Genomic DNA, 13,677 nt, shown 5'->3' with positions numbered 1-13,677 from the left:
ATCTCTTCTGTACTTTGCCAACCTTGACCACCCACTTACAGTCTTAACCATCTCAGTTAACGGCAACTCCATTGAAATGCCAAGGATGAATCCTTAGAGCCATTCTTGATTTGTCTCTTTCTCTTTCACACTCCGTATCCAAACCATGGGCAAATCCCATTGGCTCTATTCAGTCCGTCTGGTTTTAGCCTTTCTGTTAACACGCTAGTCCAAGTCACTGTCCTTTCTCATTTCTCACCTAGATTACTGCCACCACTTCTTAATTGGTCTCCTCATTTCCACACTTGCCCTCTTACACAGTCTTCTCAGAAACCTTAATAACCAGCCATTCACTCAAAAAATATGACAATGTAAAGACCTTTCTGGTACATCCCCCTCTAGTACATTCTCTTTTGTTCACTCTGTTCCGGCCACACTGGATTCCTCATTATCCCTGACTGCCCCCTGACTGGACCTTTGCACCAGTTATTCTCTCTGTCTGGAATGTCCTTTCCTTAGATACCCCCATGGTTCACTTCTGGTACCCATCAAGTCTTTGTTCTAATATCACTTGCTCTATGAGGTCTACCTTGATCACCCTAGGTATAACCCCCCTCTCACTCCTGCCCCTCCTCTAGATTCAATAGCATTAATTATCTTCTAACATACTATATTATGTATTCATCATTTTAATCTCTCTCTCTCTCTCCCCCCTTCCTTTCTTTCTATCTCTTGACTTCTCTGCTTCTCTCCATCCCTGTCTCTCCAGCTTCCAGGGGTCAGGAGCAGTACCACACTCCTCGTTCGCAAGTGGCCCAGGCCCCTGGCACTCCACCCTCCTCGCAGGTGACATCTGCAGTGGGTGTCATGGCCCCAGCCAGGAAGAGAGTTCTCACTAGCTCTCTAATCTCAAGACGCCTAGCGTCTAGATTTGAGAAATTTCTGTTGTTTAAACCAACCAATTTATTTTGTAATGGCAGCCTGAGCTGACTAAGTAAGAACCCAACCAAAATGAGAACGCCCCACTCTCAATATAACCAGGTAAACATGTAAAAAGAGACCTTCTGCAGTAGCACTGTCTATCAAGACTCTCCCAACCCAAACTCTTCCACTGCTTGTTTAATGCTCTTCCCCAGACAGCTACACTCTTGGAGACTAAACACCGTTAAAGCTATTGCTTTAAATATTCATGGCTTGTAAATACTCAAATACTAGAAGGAGACTTCACAGCTGGCACCAAAGGGTGGTAGGTAGCACACTCCCTCAGCCACCCACCAATCTTCCCACCTCTGTGCACTAAAATGGGTGGGTGACTCAGGCACATCAAACATATCAACAACTGTGTCTTGTTCAGAAACACTCATTGATGTTTCAGTTAGGAAGTAATTTTGGTTGAGACTCATGACAGCGTATAGAAACACTGCCTCAGGCACTATTCCCATGGGATTTCTGCCTAAATGAGAATCTCGGCGGCTCTTTATTAAACGTTTGTTTGTTTGTTTTTAAAAAAATAGACATTTCAAAAAGCTGAGTTTTCCCCCCTCTCTAAAACTAAGATCTAATTGTAGATTAGAGTGATGCAGCAACTAGATTCTTTGAGATACTCTGTTAGAAAGCTACTTAAACATTCAGGAACTTACATGATTTTATAAAGGGGAACAGTCTACAGTAGTATTTTTAAAAATTCAGATTCTTTGTAGAATCTGAATTATCAAGTCAGTTATTTCTCTGATATGTTCTACATTATTTTTCATTTTAAATTTTAAAACACAGTCTTAACACTTAGTGGTTTTTTTTAAAAAAACACCCATGTCCATCTTATAGGGAGAAGTAAGGAAAAGTAAGCAAAGTAGTTGATAACAGTATATGAAGGTCCCAAAGTCAGAGCTCCACTTCTATAAGATAGAGTAACACCCAACCCAAATTATCAATGGCATTAAGTTTAGCTACAAAATGGAGAAAGGCATTTTAAGTATTTTACGACTGGAACAATCAAAGCTGTTCTGGGGCCTGGACACCAAGTACAGTGGCAATAGGAGGTGTGGACTGAAAAGACTCTCCACATTTTAGAACCTGTGATTCCAAATATTAATCAATATTGCATTAAGTGCAATAGGGGACAAAGGGCTAGAAAAGGAAACCATCAAAGTACAAAATTCTGAGGGCCCTAAAATAGTACTAACTCTTAACCTTTTTAAAAGATTAACACTTGTTCCTCTTTCCAATATTTTGATTTTTTAAGTATATTTTATTGATTATGCTATTACAGTTGTCCTATTTTTTCTCTCCCCTTTATCCCCCTCTGCCCTGCTCCACCCCCTTCCAGGACTCTCCCCCACCTTAGTTCATGTCCATGAGTTGCACATATAAGTTCTTTGGCTTCTCCATTTCCTATACAATTCTTAACCTCCCCCTGTCTATTTTGTGCCTATCAATTACGCTTCTTATCCCCTGTACCTTTCCCCCATTCTCCCGCCTCTCCCCTCCTGCTGATAACCCTCCATGTGATCTCCATTTCTGTGATTCTGTTCCTGTTCTAGTTGTTTGTTAGTTTGGGGATAGTTTGGAGGGTTTTTTTTAGGTTTAGTTGTTGATAGTTGTGAGTTTGTTGTCATTTTACTGTTCATAGTTTTGATCTTCTTTCTCTTAGATAAGTCCCTTTAACATTTCATACAATAAGGGCTTGATGATGATGAACTCCTTTAACTTTACCTTAGTCGGAAAGATTTCATCTGCTCTTCCATTCTAAATGACAGCTTTGCTGGATAGAGCAATCTTGGATGTAGGCCCTTGCTTTTCATAACTTTGAATACTTCTTTCCAGCTGATAGAGACTTATGGGAACTCCTTTGTAGCTAACTCTCTTCTTTTCTCTTACTGCCTTTAAGATTCTCTCCTTACTTCCTGGCTGGCATGGCTCAGTGGACAGAGTGCTGGCCTGTGAGCCAAAGGGTTGCTGGTTCGATTTCCAGTTAGGGCACATGCCGGGGTTGCAGGCCAGGTCCCCAGTAGGGGATACACAAGAGGCAACCACACAATGATGTTTCTCTCCCTCTTTCTTCTTCCCTTCCCCTCTCTGTAAAAATAAACAAATAAAATCTATAAAAAAAAAAGAACTTCACAAGCCACTTTAAAAAAAAGAAAGGTTCTCTCCTTATCTTTAATCTTGGGTAATTTAATTATGATGTGTCTTGGTGTGTTCCTCCTTGGATCCAACTTCTTTGGGACTCTCTGAGCTTCATGGACTTGCATGACTACTTCCTTTGCCAGACTGGGGAAGTTTTCCTTCACTAATTTTTCAAATAACTATTCAATTTCTTGCTCCTCCTTTTTGCCTTCTGGCACCCCTACGATTCGGATGTTGGAACGTTTAAAGTTGTCCCAGAGGTTCCTAGGCCTCTCCTCATTTTTCTGAATTCTTGTTTCTTCATTCTGTTCCAGTTGAGTATTTTCTCCTTTTGTTCCAATCATTGATGTGAGTCTTGGTTTCCTCCCCTTCACTGTTGATTCCCTGTATATTTTTCTTTATTTCACTTCACATAGCCTTCACTTCTTCCTTTATTTTGCATCCCTACTCAACCATTTCTGTGAGCATCCTGACAACCAAGTGTTTTGAACTCTGCACCTGACAGCCAACCTATGGCTATCTCCTCATCGGTTAGTTTCTGGAGTTTTGGTTTGTTCTTTCATTTGGGCCATATTTCTTAGTCCCGGTGCACCTGTTACACTGGAAGGGGTGGAGCCATAGATATTTGTCAGGGCGGGGCAACCCTTTTCACTGTATTGTAGTGCTGTCTGTGGGGGAGGAGTCAGAGAAGGAACAATGCCTCTTGCTCAGCTCTCATCCCACTTTCAGTCACTTCCCCTGCTACCCAAAAGCGATTTGCACCCTTCTGGTGCTGATTCCCAGGTGGTGGGTTTGTGTTCATTCTAGGACTACATGGGCCTCTCCAACAGACTTTTCTGTGAGACTGGGCATTTTTCCTGTCCCCACAACCCCAACAGGTTTACAGCCAGAGGTTTTGAGGCTTTACTTTCCTACGCTGAAACCCTGGGTTGTGTGGTCTGTCTCACTCTCCAGTTGTTCCTCTCTGTTTACCCACACGTGAATGTGGGACACCCCGGTCCACCAGCTGCCACCTTGCCACACGTCCTCTCCATCCAGGCTACCCGTCTCCACCCCTCCTACTGGTCTGGATAAATGTTTCTCCTTTAACTCCTTGGTTGCTGGACTTCCATACAGTTTGATTTTCTGACAGTTCTGGGTGTTTTTTGTTTTTAAATTGGCTGTTATCCTTCTTTTGGTGTGTGAGAAAGTGAAATGTATCTACCTATGCCTCCATCTTGGCCAAAAGCTTCCAATACCTTTAATAAAGAGTTTCATCTGTACAAAATCGAGTCCCATCTATGAGTATCCTCCACTGTCACTGTGCTGCTCCCTCTTCTATTTGCCTGTTGCCAGGGGAAGGAACAGAAATGTACAGCTTTGGGGAAGGAAACTGTAGAAGCTTCTTAATTAAAGGGTTTTAAGCCCCTGGCCTAGACATTCATAGCAGTCGTTATACAACTAAAGAGAAAGATGTAAACTAGCCTTCCCAGTCCATTTAAAAATAGAATAATCTAGTCCTACACCATATGTTTCTCAGAGAGATGCAGTAACTTGTTTATAGTGACATGGAGAATTGGTGATTATGCCAGGAAATGAAACTCATGTCTCCATGCTCAGTCCAGTGCCCTTTTTAATATACCAGGTTGCCTCCCATTTAATAATCAAAGTACTAAATCAAGACCAAAATAAGTAGGAAATCTGCACAAGAAAAACCCAAGTTGCCTTAGTCCTAGAGGGAATTCCAACCTTGAAAAGCCAAATAAAGAATGTTTGGGAAAAGCCTGCCAACAAATCTAGCAGAATACTCTAGACACAGTGGACTCTATTTCTCTCTCACATCAGCCCCTCAAATCTTATAACTGTGCCTTTTTAAATTGTCCTGCCTCATGAGTTCAAAAACAATTGTTTTTACTTTATTTTTTTACCAATAAAGTTTAAGTCTAAAAAGGAGAAAATAATCTCATTTCTTTCTGCCAGAATTTTGGCACAGTGGGGCTGTGCAGGAATGCACCTACTGTGGAATCTTCCCACACTCCTGTGTTGTTAAGAGTAACCAGCAGAGGCATGTTCCATACACTCCCCAAATATCTCAGCTGGCAACAACAAAAGATATTCAGAGATCTTAGCCCTGGGACAATAGCTTCTGTCAGTCAACTACAGTTCTCACGACTCTGTGTTTCTGCTCTTACTTCAACTTCATACCAAAGAGCATATCACACCTGTACAAGTACTTGAGAAAACCAGGCAAATGAATTCACACAGTAGTATTATAGCAATTCTGGCAAGGCACAAACACTAATGATAAAGTATAAATTAGAAAAAATTCAAAGACCTTATACAAGCATATTATTCTTAGCATTTACACAGCATACTTGACAAAGAACCTAGGGCCCCATTAACCTGTCCTTGAGACTAACACCAAAAATGATTCGATAGTTTCCATGCAAAGGGAGTTACCAGGTAAGAAAGCAAAGATGAGCATTTTATCTCTTACCTGAAGCCAAAGGTCGAATCCACTCTTTGCTATTCAGGTCAAGTCGCCAGAGGTCATTGAAGGCAGCATTGCAGCTGCTTTGGGTACAGCCTCCAAACACATACATAGACTGATTAGCATCATAATAGCAAGCGCCTAGAAAGAAAACAATAAATAAATAACTGATGTTTAATTTTGAAGCCCCTTTAACATGTTAACTATAGCCTATATCTTTCAAAGATTAATTATTTCACATATTTCGTAACTCTTACCAGCTACCAGTTTTCTATAATCAACCTGTTGTCTTCAGACTGGTCAGCATTATACTAACCTTTATTTTTATTTTTTAAAAAGATTTCATTTATTTATTTTTAGAGAGGGGAAGGGAGGGAGAAAGAGAGGGGAAAAAAATATTGATGTGCGGTTTCTTCTCATGTGCCCCCCACTGGGGACCTGGCCTGCAACCCAGGCACGTGCCCTGACTGGGATTCGAACTGGCGATCCTCTGGTTAGCAGGCTAGCACTCAGTCCACTGAACCACACCAGCCAGGGCATAGCCTTTAAAATAAGGCCCAGAGAAAAGCAAGGAAAAGGTTACTTCTGAGCACACTAAACAAAGTGACAATCATGTCATTAAGTAAGACAGTATAATTCTAGCAAGAGCACACAAGAATTCAGATTAAGGGCCCTCAATGAGTGAAATTTCAGCACAGCTGCATACTTAATCTAAATCTGCATAGGGTTAGGGAAAGAGAGTCAGTGCTAACAGATATACTGTCTTCCCATTTCTCTCCACCAGTTCTCTTATTGGTTTTGTTTTCAAATGAAACCCAAAGCACAAACTAATAAAGAAGTCTTTATATGAAGAATGAGAGAAAACACTTTTAGCCAATGCCATGAAGCAACCACACATAAAGACCAACGTAGCTCAGGGATCTCAGAAGTAGTAGGGTCTCAAGACAACTGAGAGAAAAAGCATGAAAGTCCCTAGGTATAACCTGAAGCCCCCAAGGCAGGCTACTTGGTGCTAAATAGAAAAACAGTACAGTAACATTTAAAAAGCAACAAGGTTTCAATTTTTAAAAAAAGCACTGAGGTCTCTGCGAAGAGCCTTTTTAATTAGTTGATTATACAGACTGCACCAATGGGCATCATTTTGAGGAAAGAGGTAGTGATTGTGAGAGCAGCGGTTCTTTTACAACTAGAACGATCAGGGCCAGAGTCTAGATGAGAGACTTGGGAGCTAAGCTCTGCCACCTTGCTTCTCACTGAAAGATCATTTAGTCTCTGTCCTTTGGAAAAGATGACCGCACTTCTTACAGTCCCGCATTTAGCATCCTGGGTCTCAGAAAAAAGGCGAAGAAGAACTTCCCTTTCTATTCACCTCATGCATACCAGTGGGAAAAAGACCTCTCAAAATTCATGTGAAGCTAAGCTTGAACAGTTAAGGGTCATATAAAAGGAAGGGGATGGGAAAAGAAAGTCAGAGATTCAATCCACTAGTGCAAGGTTTCAGTGATCCTTTAGCTTATTTGCAGATCTAGTTCAATTTAGCTCGCCACTGATTCTAAGATCTCTTCTAAACTCTGGCACCACTTACTCGAGTTCAGAAAAAGGGAAATGCCACTGCTATAATTACCTCTGTGATACACACTAGCTCTGGGAATAACTCTCCTTTTTATTTTTTCATAACTGAGCCCATCCAATGGACCCTTTAAGGAATCTCTCTAGTAGGAAGGCCAAGTCAGAAAACTGGGTGACTTAAGAGCCAATAAAAGCAGCGTGTTTAGTCCCTTACACCCAGTAACTTCAGTCAGTGGAAGAAGTACATCCAAACCATCAGACCTCTGACACTGTGCATTAATGGAGCTGCAGACTTCTCAAATTAACAAAGAAATTAAAGAGACTAGAGATGTGAAGAAATGAAATACCATTTAATTATCCATAAGCTCACACCTGCAAAATAGTTAATATATTCCCAAAACTCAAACACACTACAATGGCATATAAAGATTTAAATGATTTTACACCTTCCACTGACTACCTCTTCCTTTGAAAATAACTTCTAATTTATATCTAAATCAGTTTTTTTAATCCACATCCCAACAACAAAGTCTATTAGGTAAAATTCTATGGAATTACATTGCTCCTGTCTCAGATTTCTTAAAAATTATAAGTAACAAAGGATCAAATTAGATGACATTAGATAAACAAAATGGACAATTAGTGGTGCCACATTTTAAGCTCCACCAAAGAGCTAAGCTTCAGATGATTTTGGTCTTCTCATACGTTCTTTCTTTCCTTTTTTTTTTTTTAAATCCTCACCCAAGGACATGCCCATTGATTTTAGAGAGAGAGGAAGGGAGGGAGGGAGAGAAACATTGATTGGCTGCCTCCTGCATGCACCTGAATAGGGGCCGAACCCACAACTGAAGCATGTGCCCTGACTGGGAATCAAACTCACAACCTTTCAGTTTTATAGGCTGACACTACAACCAATTGAGCCACACCGGCCATGGCTCCTGCACCTTTCTTTAACTAGCTATTCCAACAAATGGGAAAATTTTGAACCTAACCAACTGGTGCCAAGCTTAAAAGAACATTCTTTTCCTCTTGATAATCCATACCTCCAGAACAGACATCAGCAATGTCCTACGGCTTCTGAAACTTTAATTTGTGTTCATTATAACAATGTTTAATAAAACAATTTTGTGATGTCATAATTAAAAGAGTCAGGGCTCATTTATGTCTCACCATTCCTCAAAGAACAACTCTTAGCAGCTGCTTCCTTTGTGTAGCAAAAGAGCACAGGGCCTTTATCAAAGAGGCAGCAAACATTCTTCTTTATTTGGATTGCAAACCCAGCCAGCAGCTGGGCCCCATTAGTTTCTTAACCACATGTATTTTAATCCTATACTAAAATAAGGCAATTGGCATTTTCCTGCTTCTCTTTGAGCAAACAAAGGTTTCTGGAAGAGGAAGGCACAGCCCAAACTACGCAAAGATAATAGGACTAAAACGACATTTCACACACTATATTTTCAATGTCCAGCAGTCAATTATCAGAGGGGCTTCGAGAGGAAGGGAGTCAGTTTAGTCAACTGAGTTCTAAGTTTAGAACTCAGATATAATGGAATGAGAAAATGGCCATCGATAATACACTCAAATATTTTAGGCATCCTAGTGAACTTTGTTTATTGTTTATTTTTATTTAAGACATCTCCCTTCATGTTGGTCTGGGTGGGGATGGGGGAACTGGAGAAGTTCAATGGGCCTTTTAGAAAAAAATTAAGAATTTACGCAAATACCAGTGTTCAAGTAGTCATTTCCCTTTTACCAAAGTTCTCCACCCAAAGAGAGTATTTTCCTTTCAGAACATCTAGACCATTGGAATGTGCCATACAAAAGTTACAGTTCATAATACAGTATGAATAACCTGCTAAGAAATAACATTAAGAAGGTTTATTCCAACTGTTAAATCTCTTCAATCTTCGGAAATGGGTTTGATTGCTCCATGAATTATTGCAAGACACATACCTCAAGTTAATATATAATAATCCCTATTCAAAGGCAAGTCAAATATTCCCAATTACACACACAGCAAGCACACAGTTCTTCAGCATTCCAAATACTTCCCTCCTATATTACAATCCTTTCAAATGCAAGGTATTCCAGTTGTTTCACATTTTCCATGGTGCCTGGTAATCACTCAATAAATGTCCACTCTAACTTCTGCACTTTCAGATGTTAAATTCTCTTTTGTTTCCCCACTTGTCTCCAGGGAAAGGTCCCGAGGCATTTATCCCATGCTTAAACAGACTACGCTGTCATGTGTCTCACACCTACAAGCCAGGACATATTTGATAAGGCCTGTAATTACATAACTATGGAACAAGCAAGGTCGGTTACCCAGTCTGGGCCTGCTGGCTATTGCAGGGACACGACCAGCATGTGTGTGTGGAATGACCTGACTGTGTTTGGAGCCTAAACACTAAAACCTTTTTCAAAGCATGATGCTGGGGACTCAATAGACCACTACATCAATCTGAAAAAGGCATTCTACAACCTGAAAATAATCTCCTACATTAATCAAGGCTTGAGTGACTGGTCATGCACTCACCAAAAACCCACAAGAACTGGTTTCATTTTACCTCCACTGCCTTTTTTGCCCCAGGCTTTTTTTTTTAAACACTTAGGAAAGAAGCTATACTGCTCATATCTTTGTTATATTTAATCACACATTATTTAATAAATTATCAATTATGGTCCAGGTATTGTGAAAGGTGCAGAGATGTCTCAAGACACAGAACCTATCTGTCCTCAAGCAGACATCTATCTTGTGGAGGGTCATCATCATCCTATCACTTTGCAGTTTAAAACATTTTTTAAATATATGTTTCTTCAATTCAACTTCCTAGCAACTCCGTGGCACAAGAATGTTCATACACATTTTACAGATGAAGAAATTGTGGGTTAGAAGAGCCAAGGAAGTTGCTTTCCAAGTCTGGAGTTCTTTTACATGCAGCCTCTCGTATGGGGGGGAATTATAGTAAGAGACAGATGGTTATAAACAATAAGGGAAAGGTATGAAGAGTGTATTAGGGGAGTATAAGCAGAGGAAGAGAAGAACTTAATCTCCACGGTGGGAAATTTGAGAGTAGTTTTTGAAGAAGGTGGCTTTTGGCTTTGTTTCTGAGATGGGTTTCAAAGAATGGGACATTCTCAGTCAATTAATGAGGGGCAAACAAGTCTAGGGACAGAAAAGGAACAAGAGGAAAAGGGTGGATGAAATCAGTGCATCCAAGAAAAGCCATGAGGTACAGAAGTTTAAGACATAACAAGGAGTCTTATGGTGGAGTCTGACTGTATAATGATACAACAGTGAGTTAGACTGAAAAGGTAAGCTAGGGCCGTGAAAGCCAGGAGGAGTGGAAACTTGTATGTGTAGTACAGAGAGGCAGAGGCTTTTTGGCAGAGGAATGTGAAAAGACTGGTTTTATGTTTCAGATTTGCAGTGTTTCCCGACAGGAGCTCCTGTCATCTTGGGCAGGCCAATTCTTTGTGTGTAGGGTCATCCCATTCACTGTAAGACACTTAGCATCCCTGGTCCCTGCCTACTAAATGCTTGTGATTCTTTCCAGTCAACGATGAACAATGACCTCACACATTCCCAAATGCCCTAGGAGGTGGAGCTGTCCTCGGTTTTAGAGATGAATGCCAACAGTGTCTAGTACAGTTTCAAATGAAGAGAGAGGAAGGGCAAGAAGACTATTTAGACAAGACTTTGGAAAGATGGAATGATTAGATCATACATGTGAGTAACTGGGAAAAAAGGAAATACATGAGAGACACTGCTGAGAAGGAAAAAATCAACAGGCTCTGACTATTGTTGTAGAAAAGAGGAATTAAGGACGAATCCAAGATTTCAAGCTTGTATAATTGAAAGCATGATAATGCCATTAACTAAATTAGGGAGAGGAAAAGATTTGGGAGGTATTACTGAATTCTCCTTTTAGCTGACTAAATATGAAACATCTGTGTATATCTGCGGCAACAGGAGCAAAGAATTGGAAATGTGGATCTCGAGCTCAACATGAGCTGGGAATAAGAAATGAAGTTGAGCTCAAGGGATAAATACAGGGTTGGAAGAGGTAGAATCTAAGGAAAGAAATTAAAGGAATTCCTTGTTTTCAACCTATTTTGAAAACTGCTATTGCTCTGTAACAGTCCTCATCAGTTTGCCAGTTAGATAGCATGTAGAGACCGATGGAAAGAAACATGACAGACAGAAAGAGACAATGAAACACAGAAACAACTCCTAAAAATCTATGGCACCTTTTCTCATATTTCAAGTAAAGATATGAAAAAAAATTTTAAGTAAAAACAAATATCAAAACCTACCAATCTCTGAACTTCTGGGAGCTTACTAACTGTACTATTCTTTTCATTTCCCCTTCAAACAATTGCCTCTATTTTGCGATATTTTTTCAAAAGCTAGTTAGCCCTTGTTGGGTAGCTCAGTTGGTTGAAACATCGTTCTGTAGTCCAAAAGACTGCAGGTTCAATCCCCAGTTGGAGCACACTAGGATGCAGGTTTGATCCCCAGTTGAGGTATGTACAAGGCAGCAACTAATTGATGTTTCTCTCTTTCGTTGCTATCTGTCTCTCTCCCCGCCTTCCTATCTCTCTAAAATCAGTAAAAATATATCCTAGGGTAAGGATTAAAAAAATAAAATTCTCCCTCTCATCAGAAAGCTGAACTGTTGCTATGATAATTATTCACCCCTGAATCCTTCCTACTCTGGTTTTTATTTTACCCAGGTTCATTCCATTTCCCTCATAGTTCTAAAATGCTTTTTAAAAAATCCATCTAAAATAAACCATCTTCAGACTTCAGAAATCTTGTTTCTATTTTTTATTCCAATTACCTGTAGATAACCGACATTATCCTTCCCTCCACAAAAAATACTGGACCTAACATGGATTCTTCCAAAATTGCATTAAATATTCTCAGCAAGGATTCATTTTACTGTCTACTGCAGTACTGTCTAAGTGTGATCTGTGGGCTCCGGAAAACATTCAAGACCCTTTCAAAACTATTTTAATAATAATAATAATAATAATAATAATAATAAAAAATAAGAGGAGCAGGGGAGGAAGCATAAGTAGTTAATTGCCCTTTTGACTGTGTGGACATCTGCACTAACAGTGCAGAAGCAATGCTGGGTAGAAGTGCTGCAGCCTATGCATAATCAAGGCGGGACCTTGATTCCAGGGATCACTGTGTTCTTCACTGCCAGACATTCACAGCTGAAAGCAGACAAAGCCAGTTCTGACTTCCCAGATCCCCACAGGGTCTCAAAGACAACCTCCTTCCCAGAGGCCTAGGAATCACTCTTGAGATTCATTGCTGTAGGGGGTATACAACAGCACAAGTGAAAATAGCTTCTTGAGAAAACTAAGAACACAGCAATAGTTTGACCTATTCCTTTGATCTATTTAGATACCATTCAAACATAATAATGAATTATAATTATTCACTGAACTATCTTCTGCATAGAGTACAACATATGATCAGGAGCCAGCCTCCAGGATAGCCTCCAATGATCCTCACTTCCTGGTATTTATTCCTTTGGTCAATCGCTGTGTGACCAAGAGAATATAGCAGAAAAGATGGTATTCACCTGAGATTAGGTTGTAAAAGACACCATGGCTTCCGTCTTGGTGTCTGTGTCTCTCTCAGATCATTATTCGGTGGGGAGCCAGCCACCAAATTGTGAGCAGCTATGAAGTCCATGTTAGTAAGGAACTCCTCTGGTTCACAGTGATCTGCGCGAGCTTAAAGGCAGATACCCTCACAGCCAAGTCAAGCCTTCGGGTGACTGTAGCTCTGGCTGTCAGACTGACTGCAATCTCATGAAGAGACCCTGAGCCAGAACCTCCCAGCTAAGCCACTCCCAATTTCCTGACCAACAAGAAACTCCATGAGATAGTAAATGTTTTAAACTGCTAAGTTTGGGGAATTTGCAACATGGAAAACCAGTATACTCTCCTTCCCCTCAAGAGTTCAAAACATAGTTTTTAAAAAAAGACACATACATGTAAGCTAACAATGAAAGATATTGTGAGTTAAGTGCCAAATCAGAATTTCAGGCAACAACATAAGCTCAGAACAGAAAATATTTTCTATGGGCTAGGGAGTTGAGAAAAGGTTTTTATGAAGGAGCTAGAACTTTGAGTCTTCAAGAAGAGGCAAGCTTCTGCTAAGTGGATAGGAATACTCCAGGGAGGAAGAAACACGTATGGCAAAGTGATAGCTTGAAAGAAAAGAGCTCTTGGGAAAATCTGGGAGATGAAGTGGTAAATGTAGACACACGTCAAATTAAAGAGGGCTCTAAATGTACAACTACGTTTAGCTTTTATCTCGTAGGCAATGGTCAGACACTAAAGGTTTCTGAACAGGAAAGTATAATTAAGACAGTAATTTTGAGAACTTTCTAAGAGGCATCCCCCTCCCCAGTGAGCTCTCTTTTTGCAGAACCATTAATAAATACACCTTTACTGACCTAAAATATACTATGTCTCAGTTTCACTTTGATGAAGGGATGTGAATCACA

The 13,677-nt window shown here is 40.3% G+C and overlaps 1 protein-coding gene across 3 annotated transcripts in view; it reads right to left on the bottom strand.

Moving 5' to 3' along the window:
• The window catches only part of FBXO42 (F-box protein 42), a 77,499-nt gene that overhangs the window by 27,329 nt on the left and 36,493 nt on the right, over window positions 1-13,677 (bottom strand). For all 3 annotated transcript variants that reach the window (XM_054579689.1, XM_054579688.1, XM_054579691.1), the window contains exon 4: window positions 5,582-5,716. In XM_054579689.1, coding sequence (XP_054435664.1) covers window positions 5,582-5,716 — 135 coding nt within the window. The remainder of the gene's footprint in view (window positions 1-5,581; window positions 5,717-13,677) is intronic.

The sequence above is a fragment of the Pteronotus mesoamericanus genome, unplaced genomic scaffold, assembly GCF_021234165.1.
Source record: "Pteronotus mesoamericanus isolate MK-2021 breed Mesoamerican mustached bat unplaced genomic scaffold, CSHL_Meso_final contig_557, whole genome shotgun sequence".
Taxonomy (NCBI): domain Eukaryota; kingdom Metazoa; phylum Chordata; class Mammalia; order Chiroptera; family Mormoopidae; genus Pteronotus; species Pteronotus mesoamericanus.
Note: the sequence above shows the minus strand (reverse complement) of the source record. Positions and strands in the feature narration are given on the sequence as shown.